At 36.8% G+C, this 16,555-nt stretch overlaps 1 protein-coding gene across 2 annotated transcripts in view; it reads left to right on the plus strand.

The window, feature by feature from the left end:
* Window positions 1–582: 582 nt before the first annotated feature.
* The window catches only part of LOC129006013 (beta-1,3-glucosyltransferase), a 130,310-nt gene continuing 114,337 nt past the window's right edge, over window positions 583–16,555 (plus strand). For both annotated transcript variants that reach the window (XM_054400849.1, XM_054400857.1), the window contains exon 1: window positions 583–995. Coding sequence is in view for 1 of the 2 variants with exons in the window: in XM_054400857.1 (XP_054256832.1) it covers window positions 983–995 (13 nt within the window). In the remaining variant the exon portion in view is untranslated. The remainder of the gene's footprint in view (window positions 996–16,555) is intronic.

The raw sequence follows: 16,555 nt of genomic DNA on the forward strand, positions 1-16,555 counted from the left end.
TTTATGTTATAGTGCATTACTATCCAAGAATTTGCTATTATTTATCACCTGGGTGTATGCTAATTATCAGTACCACCTAAGTTTTTGCGGTGCAAGTCGTTGAATATCACCATTTATTCTATTAGTCACTCTAAACTAATCCGTTACGTACACCCGGTGTTTGGAACTGATTTTTTAAGGTTCTTGTTCGTAATATCTTCAGCTATACCACAGATTAATACATCGGAAATTTAATAAGATGGCCGTGAAAATCTGTCTTATTTTAGGTTTATTAGGAAGTTATAAAATACCCCTACACTTAAATATTATCGTTCTATTAGACATTTTCGAACTGGAAAGTCCGTGACACAATAATACAGGTCTGTTGTCGTTTGGAGAGAGTGTACCTATTGTTTGCAATAGACAGTTTTACGATCTAAACTCGTCAGATAGGATCGTCAGCTATCTTCAGGCAAGTTTCAATGGTTAGGTTATGTTATGAGTTACGTTACATAGATTTTTAAATAATAAAATTTTTATAATTTATGAGTTTCGGGATGGAAGTTTCAATAATTATTTAAGTGCTTAATGAAGTACGTTTAATGCAATTTTAATTTTTTGTTGTTTATACGTTTTTACGTTTAATTTTTTAGTTTCAATGGTTAGGTTATGATTTACATAGATTTTTAAATAATAAAATTTTTATAATTTATGAGTTTCGTGATGGAAGTTTCAATAATTATTCAAGTGCTTAATGAAGTACGTTTAAATGGACATAAATTCAGAAAGAAAGACTGCCAACAAAACTCTTCTGCCTAATAATTTGGACCTATACGCTCCTTTATATATTTTACGTTCAATCTTACACATATTCAAGTGGTACTTATAGTTTACAAAATCGTTATAAGTTATTTATTTCTTAAATTAGCTGAGCTTTGACTAAATTAGCCTATGCCATAAATATTTGACAAGACAATGATCAGGAGTGTCATCAATAAAAGAAATGTTGAAATTGGGTAAGTGAAATAGTGATATTAAAAAAATAACCAAATAGCCTAGGCCTCACGAGGTGAAATTTAACACATTCACTAACAAAATATCAGTTTAGCCTTTAACCTTTAGCCTTTACTGTAGGCTAAATTACTAGGTCGTAACAAGTTACTAGGCTCAGGCCTAACAAGAACTTATTCAAGGAAACTTTGATATCCTACCCAGGGTTGCCACCCGTCCTGATTCTATCGGGACAGTCCCGATTTTGGTTCCTAATACCTGTATTTAAGCCTAACTTATGTTAATCCAGGGAGGAGGAAGGCCATGTCCCGATTTGTCCTTAACTTAAGGTGGCAACCCTGATCCTACCCCATTGTAGCCTATCTACTGAAAGTAGGCTATAACTTAAGTTTAACTGAAAACTATTGGTATTTTAAATTGTAAGAATCTAACTTATAGGCTAAAAGCTAAGTTAGGCCTACTTTATTTTTGAGATTCAAATCTGCAACATTTTGATAGGCCTATTCGAGTCTATTGTAATTTCGGGTTGTACTTAGGCCTAAGTTAACAATAGATTTTTACATTGGTTTTGGTTCTTAGGAAAATTTGGTTATCGGTTAAAACCCTTTCAGTGCTATGCGACTATATATGGTTGTACGTCTTTTTCACAAAAAGTGTTACCGGTATAAAACGATATATCGTTGTTCGCTAAGCAACGATATATCGTGCTGGTGCGACTTACGACTGTGTAAGTTTAAATGAGCGTATCGGTTGACTCGGTTGTTGTTTCAAAATAGCGATGGTTTCTTTCGATTCCTCATACGATCGAGGCAGGATAAGATCGTTCCTTAGCACTTTTGAGATGAAAAAAATTTTTTTACCGGTACCGATTTTTTTCTCACACACTAGAATTTGCCCCCCTGGCACGCCTAACTCCTAACTTAGCTGTTTTCAAACGAAATAAGTAAATACTGTACCTAACACTCTACTGTACCTAACACTAGAATTTTTCGGAAAATTACAAAAACAAATTCTAGCATCGAAAGGGTTAAACTTAAATTGATATTTTGTGTTTGATACAATGGGGTCGAATATCAAGGTTTTGCTGTCAAATCATACCATAGATTACGCCTAAAGGCGGGGACACGCTTGTCATATACTCACTTCCGATCCTACTACGATCCGATTTGCGGGATTCCAGAGGGATCGGTGCCGGATCGGAGGGAGTGAGCACACATGTCATACACGCTTCCGACCCATCTCCAATTTCCTCCACCAGGTCGATCAACACTCGCCAGTCTGATTGTAAACTACGTGCAGCAGGTGATTTAAACACGTTCAAAAACTTCAGACTTCGGGATTCAGCCATGATGGTGGTTTGCCTAGATGAAGAGGAAGAAAGTCAGTCATCTCAGGAGGGCAGTGGAAAACGGAGAATTTGGGTCCATTCTACATGGAAGGAAAGTTAGGTGGTTTACTCAAGTGCCATCTTATATATTAAACACTTTGGTTTTTCTCTCTCGAGCTCGTTTGGCTCTTTTACCAGTCCGATTTTTATTTCGAGGTTTCAAATTGAAGGTATGCACGCACAGATTTCACATCAAACATCGGCATATATTTATCTTGAACCATTATTCTTAAACCTTAAGAATAAAGGTGATTTTAAGAAACAACCCGTCCTGCATCCGACAAACGAATAGACTGCAGTGTCGGTGCGTGATCGGAGTCAAAATCGGAGTAGGATCGGAGTATGACGTGACGCGTGTCGGAGACACCGGCGTTCAAAGCTAAGTACCATTCCTCTCTCCGACAGTTGTACCACAGTATGATCGGAGTCGGATCGGAAGTGAGTATGACAAGTGTGTCCCCGCCTTAAGCATAAGTTACTGCCTTAGATCATACACTTTCATTAGGCTAACTTAACGCTTTTTTTAACTGTAAAGGATCAGATTGGCCCTTCGTTATATCACTTAGACCACCACGGGCCAATGTGATTGGTCGAGCTATTTTGGTTGAAAAACGCCTCGAGCCGATCTGAACGACGAACAATATTTTTTCCCATAAACTCATATGGGCTTACTAAGACGTTTATAAAAATTTAAACAGTCATTCTAATCGAATCCACAGCAACTAATCCTCTAAAACATTTTTAAAGCAATGCAATCTCAAAACAAATATATGAAATCAATTTTGTGCATTATTTAATGTTTCATCAGCCAATTTTTCCAAGTTCGTTAGGCCTATAGTTTTTACTAGTAGATAAAAAGGTAGACTCATCTGCTTACAGAATTGTTTTACAATCAACAGAAGAGGGTAGGCCTAGATCATTTATATAGAATAAGAAAAGAAGAGGACCAAGGACTGAACCCTGTGGCACTCCCCACTTGACTGACACTTCATCTGACCATCTTCCATTCATACAAACTGCTTGTTTCCGATTTTGCAAGTAGCTTCTTAAAAAACGATAATGGAGGGCCATCAAATCCATAGTACCCTACTGTAATTTAGAGATGAGATTATTGCTGTCAACAGAGTCAAATGCTTTACTGAGGTCACAGAAGGTGGCCTGAGCATAAGTTTTATTTTCGAAAGAGAGATGAACTTGTCTGACTAGATCGTCCAATGCATTGAGAGTGGATTTTCCCTTTCTAAAACCGTATCGGTTGTTGTTAAAGATGTTGTTTATTTCAAAGTAATTTCTGATTTGATCATAAGTATTTCTATTAGTTTTCCCAATACAGGTATAATTAAAACTGGTCTGTAGCTCTGAGGTTGGTCCTTAGGACCTTTTCTGTAAATGGGACAGACTTGAGAGACTTTGAGTAAATCAGGAAAAACCCCTTCTGATAAAAGGTTATTTATGCATATTGCCAAGGGGTTAGCCAAACAGTCAATAATTACTTTTAACAGATTGTTTGACATATTGTACACATCCACACTAGCTGATCTTTTAATCCTTTTAGTGGCACTAACAATATCACGAGGTGTGATGGCTGACCAACAAAATTTATTACAACTATCAATTTCATATAAAAAAAAATCATTACAAGAAGTGATTGTACCTGGAATTTTAATAGGCCTACTTTGTTTGATCTTGTCTACACTGTCAACAAAAAAAGTATTTGGCTCAATTTGCAAATCAGCAGTTTTTTTTTTTAATTTCACGGTTATTCTTTATTACCTCCCATGACCTGTTATTACTTTCTTCTATGTAATTAGCATTGTTTTCTAGCATTGCTTCATTTAAACAGTTTTTATATTGACATTTCAGTTTGAAATATTTATACCTTAGGCCAGTATTGTTCACATTTCCAGTACGTTTAAGCAAACCATACAACCACAATAGCCTTTCTTTCATTCGACCCAACTCTTTAGTATACCATCCCTTGTTCAGTTTGTTCAAATACTTAGGTTTGAATACTTTCATTTGACTATTTGATAGCCTACTTTACATTTATTCGGGACCCTAAAATAATTAATATTGTTGATTAGTATATTAAATAAACATTGGAACTGTATATTAGCACTAGGTACTCTCAGACGTGGACATTAAAGATAACCAATCATAAGTACCTAGACAATTTCAGAGACAGATGTACATGACTTTTAATAGGAAGTTAAAACTGAATGGGATTTTTGAGACTAAAGGAGATGTATTATCTATAACTATTATTAGGTATTATTTTCATCCTCCTTCTGCATAGGCCTACTAACAATAATTCCATCATGGTCCGAAAAAGGAAATTTGAACAAACTTAAAAAAGAGAGCCTAGCAGATTTTTGGTTTTCAAACACATTATCTAGACAGTTTGTGCCTCTAGTTGGTGAATTATTTAAATGATATAAGCTGTACTGTTTAAATAGATTAATAAGTTTTTTACATTTCTTTTGCTTTTAGTAACATCAAAATTGTGGTTGAAATCACCACCGGTGACAATATTGTAGTTGTTCCACTGGGTTATAAAAGGCAAATGACGAATCCTTGTATCATCCTTGTATATCAGCTATATAGATCTATATAAAAACAATTTTATTGTTAGTTCCGTCCGGTAGTGGTTGTGTTTTGTTTACAATTTGTTTCTTGTTTTACAGTAATTTAAAAATGATCTATTCATAAACAAGCAGCAAGCGTCACTTTGTGACTTCAAAATCTTATATATTTGAATTCATTTACAATTTTCTATTGGCTCTGAGTTAAGTTGAAAATTATCTATCTTTTATGTGATAATCGTTAACTTATCCCTGACTTGTAATTTTTTTAAGCAAACCCTGAACACAGCTTTGTAATTTGTTTTTCCAAATAGGCCTACTAATGAAACATACTATGAAAACACAAAATCTAACGTTAGTTATTCTTTTATTTACATTTTCAACAAATACCTCTACACAATTTTACATGAATTCACTAAAACATCAATAAAACATATCCTAAGTTACTATGAAATTTGAAAATACTAAATCCTATCAAAACACAAAATCTAACGTAGCCCAAGTCATTTTCTTCCTTACATTTCATAAAAATTAAATTAAAATATTTTGTCGATTTGCTGAATACAAAAATAAATCCAACAAATTCTTTTAATAATATAGGTAACTCGTCCCCTAGTTATATAACCCTATACAGTAGTTGTATGAAAAGCATAAATCATGAAATTTCCTATAAAATAATACAAACAAAATTTTGCTGACATCAGCAATCCGTGTCACCGCATGAACTAGACTTTAAATACCCCCGCCGCAGCAAACCTGCAGACTAAGCAAATTTCAACTTGTCTGATTACATTTTTACCAAAATATTTCCATAAATAAAGATATATATTCCCAATTTAAATAACATTAGAATTAACGAGTGCTTAGGTATGCTGCTTCGGGGAAGGTAAAAAGTGTTTTTTGACCATACGTCAATAGCCTACTATAGGATAAAATAAATAAATTTGAAAATTTTATGAATATATATAAATAAACAAGTAAACTACAACAGTTTTCATTTTCTCCATAAGAATAACATGGGAATTTTAAATTAGGTACACCATTTTTGAATTTTCTTCGTGACCGTTAGGCATACAACAGCGCTTCATACTAAATTATTTGTTTTTTTAAGCTCAACAAAACTGGTTTAAAAGAAATTCCAATTTTTTTTGTTTTTAGGGTTAAAAATGGGAAAACCCCATTTTTACCCCATAAAACCCCCCATAAACCCCCGTTCCCATGGTCCGATTTTGCTGGTTCGCGAACTCGTTCGAATAAACGTAGCAGGGTGCCCACCGACTGGGAAAACCGGGAATTATGCGTGAATTTCGTATTTTACCGGGAATTTCCAATTTGCCACGATCGCGCATGAAAATGACGTTTCCATGACCGCGGGAGACGACGATGATGTCCAAACGGCCGTAGGATTCTGGATTTGTTAGTAATTTTGCAGCGATCGCGCATGACGTCGATGACGTTTCCGTGACCGCGGGGGACGACGATGACGTTTTTGTGACCGCGGGTGACGACGATGACGTTTCCGTGACCGCGGGAGACGAAGATTACGTTTCCGTGACCGCGAGAGACGACGATGACGTTTTCGTGACCGCGGGAGGCGACGATGACGCACACTTTTAGAAAGTTTTTTTTATTTTGTAATATCTTAATTTACTTTTAACGTAGTATTTATTTAATGTGTTTAGAAGGGTTTAGATTTTAAATTGGCTACGTGATTTTTTTGTAATTTCTGCATTAATTATTTCTGTAGGTCACATGAGAAACAACCTATAACTCCAAAATTACATACTATATGAAAGTACATAAAGACAGGGGTTGGTGTTAGTAATCATTACAGATAATTTGGTAAAATTAAAATTATCAGTATTAAGAATCTATTTTTCAGGTGTCTGTACAGAGATTCAAAAACATATCACTATTTTTAAGAAGTTATTGATAAATTGCAGGTGTAAGGATTAGTTTTTAATTTTCGGATTATTTAATCAGTAAGCTAAAATATAAAAATTGAATACTTGTGTTAGGCAATATCACAGTAATCATAAATTGTATTTCTTTAACTGAGAATGCTCTTTCCGATAACTAAAATAGCGAGCTGTGTTAGTGCTAAAACAGCATTGCGAGAGTTGGCGCGAAACACGTTGGAAATTTTTGTATGAAAAGTACGAACTTGAGCACTACCAAGTACTACTTGGTTTTTTTTACCCATGAATTTTTTTCTGGTTGGCCTGGTGGACACCCTGCGTAGGTTTACACGTTTGTACCAAATTTCATCAAAATTGGATCATTTTTGCTTGAGTTATCGCACTAACGGACACACACACACACACACACACACATATATATATATATGTATATATTGTATTGTATACATCAATGAGGGCTATTTTAAATGTTACTAAGTAAATCAAAATACCACAGTACCCTAAAAACATTTTATTTTATATTACTATTAAAATATTATATTAAAATAAAATGTTTTTAGGGTACTGTGGTATTTTGATTTACTTAGTAATATATATATATACTAGCAGAGAACCCGTCCTTCGTACGGGGTTGGCATCAAGTATAAAATGCTTATTGCAGTAAAGTTATACTCAAGTTTTGCGTTTGCAATGGGGGAGGACACAGTTTGATAAAATTTGCTTCTTTAAATTTAGGGTATACTATAGTATTACACATCTACCATAGGCATAATGTTCTACCACTTCTCCTAGTTTTTTATTGCTGCTTAGTTCAAATTAGCTGTTTTCATAAATGAAAAAAAAAATAATAGTGCTGCACCCTGTTGGTAAATCTTATAACTTTTTAATGCTTTTGCATATCATAGAACCAACTTTTTTAAACAGCTGACTAAATTCTTTAATTCCCATTAAATATGAATACTCCTAAGGTTAACATGGAGAGCTACAGAGCCACTGGGGCGGAGCCCGAAAGGATTTTTGAGATAAGAATATGCCTATATGTTAATCGGGAATGTGAGCTATCATCATGCCAAATTTCAGCCCAATCCTTCCAGTAGTTAAAGCGTGATTGAACTTCAAACAAAAATCACACAAACTTTCACATTTATAATATTAGTAAGATATATATGAATTTGAACGGATGGTGTTTTTGATCTCTAGGGACCTCAAAATGAAAAATTAAATCGGTTCCGGGTCCAGGTCTTACCATGAGTACTACGGTAATAGCTTATTCCCTATATGGGAAATTCGCTAAAACGAGTTTCATAATTTACAATGGGATGAAAAGTAGGCTATACTTTTGTTGGTTAGTCTATGCTTATTCCCTATATGGAAAATTAACTTAAAAACAGCTAGATCTGGTTTAATTGAAAGAGTAATAGAACAGCTGGGATTTCTGAACTTAAAAATAGAAATGTAAACAAAGTGTTTTTTTGTTTCTTTTGAATTTTATGGGTTGGATCAAAAAACTAAAGCCAGTTTGCAAATCTCCAAAACCAGACGTTTGTTTTGACATAGGCTGTAATATGTGGGGAAGTCCTGAAACAAAAAAAGCCTTATGGAAACAAACTCTCCATCTAGTGTATTGAATATAAGTGTATTAAGTTATTGGGGCTGGTTTGTCACTGGTCTTTAAAACAAAATTGTTAAGTAGTCTTACAAACACAATAAAACATACAATTAAGAAGATATGAGATGATATTTCACGAAGAAAGAAAGACTAGAACATCGCATGTAGTAATGTTGTAATATTGATCATCTGAAAAAGTGCTCTTTCCCCACTTGGTCACGACAAACTCTCATATTGAAATCTGCCGTGACCAAGCTCTTGGCCATGTGATGCTCTCTCTAAGTTCACACTCTCCATGCCATGGTGTACCAATAGCAAGTCCCACACCTATTGATAATGATCGGTTCCATTAGTCAATAATAAAAAAAATAAGTTCCCTCTGTCCAGATATTTGAGATAAAACTGTTTTACTGCTTGTAGCCAAGTTTAAACTGTCAAACAATCAGAATTTTATCATATTTTCCAAACATATAAAAGTGAAAACCCTCACTGACTGATTAATCACTAATTCTCCAATTTCCAGACTACCTAGAAGGCAGAAAATTGGTGTAGGTTGGTGTTATTCAGGTCAAAAATAGGAAAGTTCTATAGTTTTCATAGTCAATTCACCATCTGCTACCACTACTACCACCCAGCAAACGAAATGCTACCAACATATCAGACCCTTTTTTCAATAATGGGTAAAGTACAAAATTCTGAAATCCCGTAATTTTAACAGAAAAGCCCTTTTTTTAAATCCCAGAAATTTTTAAAACACGGTAAAATAACTGAATAAACTCCTTCCCGGATTCCGGGGAACTCTCCAGAAGTTGGCAACCCTGGCTCCAACTACCAACTTTTCATGGCAACGCTCGCTAGCGTTTGACGCTGCAGTGGTCTGCGCTGAAACTACACAGCACTCCTAGCGGTGGACGCTAGAATATAATATGCTAACCACACCACTGCTGTCAGCCTATATTTAATTTTTAGCGAATTTCCCATATAGGGAATATTAGCGAATTTCCCATATAGGGAATAAGCTATTACCGTAGTACTCATGGTAAGACCTGGACCCGGGACCGATTTACTTTTTCGTTTTGAGGTCCCTAGAGGCCAAAAACACCATCCGTTCAAATTCATATATATATATATATATTTATATATATATATATTTATATATATATATATTTATATATATATATATATTTATATATGTGTCCGTTAGCGCGATAACTCGAGCAAAACTCATCCGATTTTGATGAAATTTGGTACAAACATGTAAACCCACGTTTATTCGAACGAGTTCGCGAACCAGCATGATCGGACTATGGGAACAGGTGTTTATGGGGGGTTTTATGGGGTAAAAATTGGTTTTTTCCATTTTTAACCCTAAAAACTTAAAATTTAACATTTTATTTCCAAACCATTTTGTAGAGCTTAAAAAAACAAATAATTTAGTATATTGAAGTGTTATTATGCGCCTAATGGTTACGGAGAAAATTCCAAAAAACTGTAAATTTAAAATTCCCATGTTATTCTTATAGAGAATAAGTAAACTGTTGTAGTTTGCTTGTTTATGAACATATTTTGATCAAATTTGGAAAATGCATTTATTTCATTCTAAACTATTAACATTTTACAAAAAAAAAAACACATTTTACCCTCCCTGTTGCAGCAAACCTAAGTACTCGTTAAATTAATGTTATTTAAATAGGGAATAAATGTGGTATTTTTAAGGAGACATTTTTGTGTAAATCCAATCAAGCAAATGGAAATTCGCTTAGTCTGCAGGATTGCTGCGGCGGGGGTATTTTGTCTATGGTTAAGAGGGTTCCACCCACCGCCTGTTTACCACATAAACATGGTCCTACAAAAAAGAACCTCCTGGCATTATTAAAGTGTTTATTGAGTTGAAATAAACTGTAAAATATTCACAAAGATCCAAACTATGCACTGGCTGAACTGAAAATTTATAATGTTTCTTTAAGTATATACAAAATAATTTTTAAAATCTGTAAATTATTATTTTTTACATGCAATTTTAACTTCTAAATAATAATAGATCAAAATTATTTTTGCTCCATCCGCTACAAGCTTAAGCACACAATCATTAAAAACAATTTAGTTTTAGAATGTTGAGAGCTTGTACCATAGAGGCATGTTTAGCCGCCATTTTGAATTTACCGGGTAGAACCCTCTTAAACAGTTTAATTGCTCGAGTGTTTTATGTTTGGGTATTGTAATTTTTATCTATTTAATATTTAACTAGCTGGCTCGACAGACGTCGTCCTGTCCTAATGTGGTTTTATATCAAATGCTCGTTCATTTTCAAGATGAGCTCGTTCGCATGGCTCAATCACGTCCTAGTTGAAGTTCGTTCGCTACGCTCACTCACCTTTTGGTTGCAAATTAAATTAGCTGTTGTCATGAATAAAAAAAAAATATATAGTGCTCCACCCAGTGGTAAACCTATTAACTTTTTAATGCTATTGAACATCACAGAATCAAATTGTTTAGTTGAAACAACTGTTATGATTCTTTAATTAACAGACAAACATACATTGGATTTTATATAATACTAGCTGGCCCAACAGACGTCGTCCTGTCCTCATGTGGTTTTATGTCAAATGCTCGTTCATTTTCAAGTTGAGCTCGTTCGCATGGCTCAATCACGTCCTGGTTGAGGTTCGTTCGCTACGCTCACTCACCTTATGGTTGCAAATTAGCTGTTGTCATAGATTAAAAAAATAATAGTGCTGCACCCCGTTGGTAAACCTATTAACTTTATAATGCTATTGAACATCACAGAATCAAATTGTTTAGCTGAACCAGCTGTTAAGATTCTTTAATTCCATTTAAATATGAGTACTCATAAGGTTAACATAGGAAACTCCAGAGCCACTGGGGCGGAACCCTTTGACGGATCTCCACCAAACTTCACACAAACTGTCCTTGAATAATGCCTGAAAGTTTCATTACAATCTGTCGAGCGGTTTCGGATTCCACAAAGGACAAACAAACAAACATACATTGGATTTTATATATATAGATATAGATTGGAAAGTAGTATTAGTCTGTCTCCACTAAATTGAGAGAAAGCTGGGCGTAGAAACATGGTAGAGGCATCTAATGAAAGGTCTTGGTCTGTAGATGTGTCATGAAAAGATAAATAAGAGGATCTGCCCCAGCATCCATTTAAGATCCCATCCCATGTTATTCTTGTTGAAAATGCCTGCCTTTATTATTTATTTGTAATAGTCATACTTCAGATGACGTGAATGTTGTTTTTACTATCAGCTGTCTGTTTTGTTGTCCAATATTGTTCCTTGTCATGAAAACATTAATGAGAAATACCTTTAATTATTTTATAGTTTAAATTCGTTTTTCGTCGTAGTTTTGCTTAGATTATCCCTAAACACCTCCACTTGGGAGAATAATTCAAGAGGTTATGGTCCCCAGCATCGTTTTAAGTACATAACAGTGTTGGGAAATCTAGTCTAATACGTACATGGTAAGAACAATTTATACTGTGGTATTTTTCTGTCTCAAGAGTATTATTTCTTTGGTATATCTTTCGATCGAGTTCGTCCAGCTCTACAAATGGAGTACGTGAAAGGTATAAAACCAATGAAAGGAGCAGGAGATTGGCCGACGTGGAAAGATCGAGTGTTGGACGTTCTAGAGTTGTTCGACGCGGTTGATATCGTCGAGGGAAAGAGAGAAAAGCCTACCCTCTCTGAGCCTCCGACTAAAGCCGAAAAGGAAGAACTTCAGAAATTCAACAAATCCACGACTCAGGCAAAAATAGTTATTTCTCAGTGCGTTAGTGATGATCTACATCAACGTAATTCCGGAAGATTATCAGTTAAGGAAGCGTGGGACATTTTGATCGAGCAGTTCGATAACAAGGCAGAAGATCAGTTGTTTTGTCAGTGTTTGGATTTCTTCAGTATGGAATGGGATGATACCGAGGATGCCCCGACCGTGCTTTCAAGATTGAAGAATCAAAACCGCGAATTTGCAGCTGGCCTCAAAACGCGTAACATCCAAACAGTCGAAGATTTTCTTGAGCTCCTGTTTGTGTCAAAAGTGTTACACATTTTGCCGAAGCGTTTTGAATCGTTCAAGTCTAGCTACTTACTTATGAAGGCAAACGAGAGCAAGAAACTTGAAAATGTTTTATCTGCATTGATCCTTCATGAGCGTAATGTTGCTCCTACTTCAAAAGCTGGTGACATTCTTAGTGCCACAAACAGGGGTGGTCAGAAGAATAGGAAACCAAAAGGTGACACTTCGTGCAAATACTGTTCGGGGAAAGGTCATTGGATTCGCCAGTGTTCTAAATGGAAAGCTGATGGCAAGCCTGCGTATCCAGCTCGAGCTAACGGCATTAGCACTAGTTCAAAAACGAGTGACACTGATAAGAAGAGAACGAAGGGCTCGCAGGTTAACGTGACCGACAACCGAAGTGCGCCGATTTCCATCAGCAGTGACATGAATATCGTGATGACGAACGACCAGTGGTGGATCGACAATGGCGCTACGCGGCACATTACGTCAAATCTGAGTTGGTTCACGGAGTACAAAGCTTTTCCTGCAAACTCAAACGCAACAGTAAAGGCGGCGGGATAGGAAGTTATAAAAGCTCTTGGCAGTGGAGTCGTTGAAGTAGCGAACTATGAAAATGAAAAACTGGAAACGTTCACACTCAACGATGTCTGGTATGTTCCTGACGTTTCTCGGAACTTAGTGTCCATTCTCGCAGCTCATGATCGAAACCCTAATAGCAGGTTTGAATCGACTAATACTGAGTGTCGGTTCACTATTAAGGAACAAACTGTATTCAAAGGTACTCGAAACTGTGGTGAAACTTTGTATCGTGCCTCATTTCACACTGTTCAACCATCTGAGGTTTGCGCTAATGCAGCAGAAGACAATCAAATTCTGCAGTTATATCATGAGCGCTGGGGTCACATGGATAAATGTTACGTCCGATCGAAGCTCGAATCCGAAATGGGTATCAAAGTGCCAGCCAACTACGAGATCTGCGAACCGTGTCAGTTCGGAAAGGCACACCGTCTACCATTTGGAACACGAGAACGCCCCTCAGCCCCCGGTGAGTTGTCGCCGATACTTGATCGTCATAAAAGACCACTTTTCAAGGTACCGATATTGTTTTGTCGCAAGGAAGAAATCTGCTGTGAAGGAAGCGTTGCGTGAAGTGTTGGCTAAAGCACGCACAATTGGTCATCACGTCAAACAGTTTCTCAGCGACAACGGTGGTGAGTTTGACAACGCTGAAGTTCGTCAAATCCTCAGAGAATATGGTGTTAACCAACGTCTGACAGCGCCGTATACACCCGAACAAAATGGTGCTGTAGAGAGAGAGAACAGAACAATCATCGAAATGGCCCGGACCTTCAAGTACGCCAATCCAAATGTAACATTTCCTGTAGCGATCTGGGCGGAACTTGTCATCACTGCTGGCTACGTTTTGAACCGAGTGGGAAAGTCAACAGTTGCCAACAAATCACCCTTTGAGCTCTGGTTTGGTCAAAAGCCGAGGATCAAACATCTGCGAGTGGTCAGCTCAAAGTGCTACGTCCATGTTCCTGTTCAGAGGAGGCGAAAAATGGACAAGAAAGCTGTGGTTGGTTACCTGGTTGGATACGATGGCGATGAACGATATCGAATCTACGTCCCAGAGAGAAGAGATATCGTAGTCTCTCGTGATGTCGTTTTTCAAGAAATCGTTGGAGACTGTGGCAAGAAAGTTGAGTGGCCCATCAAGATTGAGAAAACCAATGACGTTGAAGAAGATTGGCAAGAAGTTGAAGAGACTATTGACGAGCCTAGTTCTCCAGTGAAGGGTAATGATGAGCCTATACCGACTGAGGACCCGTCAAGTAGCAGTGATAGTGAAGATGGAGAGTTATCCAACGATCCTGCAACTCGGCACTCGACTCGGGAAAGAAGGCATCCCGAGTGGCTAAACGATTACGTCTAGTCTAACTTTGCCGAAGTTCTTCTTGTTGACGATGAACCTAAGTCTTACACTGAAGCCATCAGTTCAGAAGATAGTGCTGAATGGAAAACAGCAATGGACAAAGAAAAGGGGTCCATGCATAAACACGGTGCATGGGAACTGACCGAACTCCCTCCGGGAAAGAAGACTATCAACAACAAGTGGGTCTACCGAATAAAGCGCAATCTTGATGGAAGTGTTGACAAATATCGAGCGAGATTGGTCATCAAAGGATGTGCGCAAAGACCTGGTATTGATTATGCCGAAACCTTCAGCCCGGTTGCTCGTCTGGAGGTCGTTCGATCAATATTGTCCATCGCAGCTGTTGAGAAGATGGTTCTACGGCAGTTTGACGTCTCAATCGCGTTCTTGTACGGAGACGTTGAAGAAGAGATTTTTATGAAGCGGCCTGAAGGATATTCAGATGGGACAAATCGTGTTTGTTGTCTCAAACGCAGCTTATACGGCCTGAAACAGGCACCTCGATGCTGGAATAAACGCTTTGACGACTTCATGAAAGGCTTAGGATTTCGACAGAGCCGTGAAGATCCCTGCGTCTACATTTGTCCTACCCCTGCTGGAAAAATCATCGTTGCACTCTATGTTGATGACGGATTAGTCGCAGCGACTAGTCAGACTGAAATGGACTTATTTATTGGGCAACTTCGTTCACAATTTGAAATTGTTGCTAAAGAAGTGTCATACTTTCTCGGACTCGAAATTTCTCAAAGTGATGGTGATATATTGGTCTGCCAATCAGCGTATATCAAGAAGATCATTTCTCGATTTAACATGGAAGTACTTACTCCCATAGAGAAGCTCACTGCTCAAACACCAGGGAAAGCCTCCGATTTTCCATACCGATCGGCAGTTGGAGCCCTACTTTATGTTGCTCGTGGTACTCGCTTTGACATTGCATTTAGTGTAAGTGTTCTATCACGTCACTTAGAAAATCTTACACAAGATGATGTCACAAGAGCAAAGCGTGTTATATGCTATTTGACCGGCACTGTGGACCAGAAGCTAGTGTACCAATCCAAACCTAAAACACGTCTACTGGAGTGCTATAGTGACGCGGACTTTGCTGGTTGTCCAACTACAATGCGTTCAACAAGTGGAGTTATTATTCAATACGCAGGTGCAGCTATAACTTGGCTTAGTCGTCGTCAGGAGTTAGTTGCGGACTCAACTTGTGAAGCTGAAATCATTGCAGCTAATCTTGGTTCAAAAGAAACAATCTGGATTGCTCGTTTGTTCAAAGAACTTATAGGATTGTTCGTTTGTTCAAAGAACTTATAGGATTGTCTGCTGTTCCTATCCTGAAAGTTGACAACGAATCAGCAAGAAAACTCTGTGAAAACCCCGAGTTTCACTTTCGTACAAAACATATTCAGCGGAAGTACCTGTTCATTCGAGATAGGATAAATATAGGAATGCTGACTGTAAAGCACATCGGTTCGGAATATCAACTAGCAGATATACTAACGAAGCCTATAACTCGACCAAGACTTCAAGTTCTGCGAGAAAATCTCGGACTCTCGGCATGACTATGCAAATAAGGGAAAGTGTTGAAAATGCCTGCCTTTATTATTTATTTGTAATAGTCATACTTCAGATAACGTGAATGTTGTTTTTACTATCAGCTGTCTGTTTTGTTGTCCAATATAGTTCCTTGTCATGAAAACATTAATGAGAAATACATTTGATTATTTTATAGTTTAAATTTGTTTTTCGTCGTAGTTTTGCTTAGATTATCCCTAAACACCTCCACTTGGGAGAATAATTCAAGAATTCTTGTGAAAAAAAGAGTTGTTAACATTATGACCAGATGGATACTTGTTACACCACCATTTAACAGCTGTCAATATTAAAATTGTATTTCAAAGAACAAGTGTCATAAACATTTACTGAATTTAGCAAAATGAAATACTTACATTGTTTATATTATTTTAAAATTGATTTTATATTGAATTGCGTCATGTTTTGTAATAATTTAATGAAATCTTATGCTAAAATCTTTTCAATCATGAAATCACTGGAAAATTCAAATATGAAAGGAACAGT

The sequence above is a fragment of the Macrosteles quadrilineatus genome, unplaced genomic scaffold, assembly GCF_028750875.1.
Source record: "Macrosteles quadrilineatus isolate MER2022 unplaced genomic scaffold, UCM_ALF_1.0 Scaffold_1__1_contigs__length_201487025, whole genome shotgun sequence".
Taxonomy (NCBI): domain Eukaryota; kingdom Metazoa; phylum Arthropoda; class Insecta; order Hemiptera; family Cicadellidae; genus Macrosteles; species Macrosteles quadrilineatus.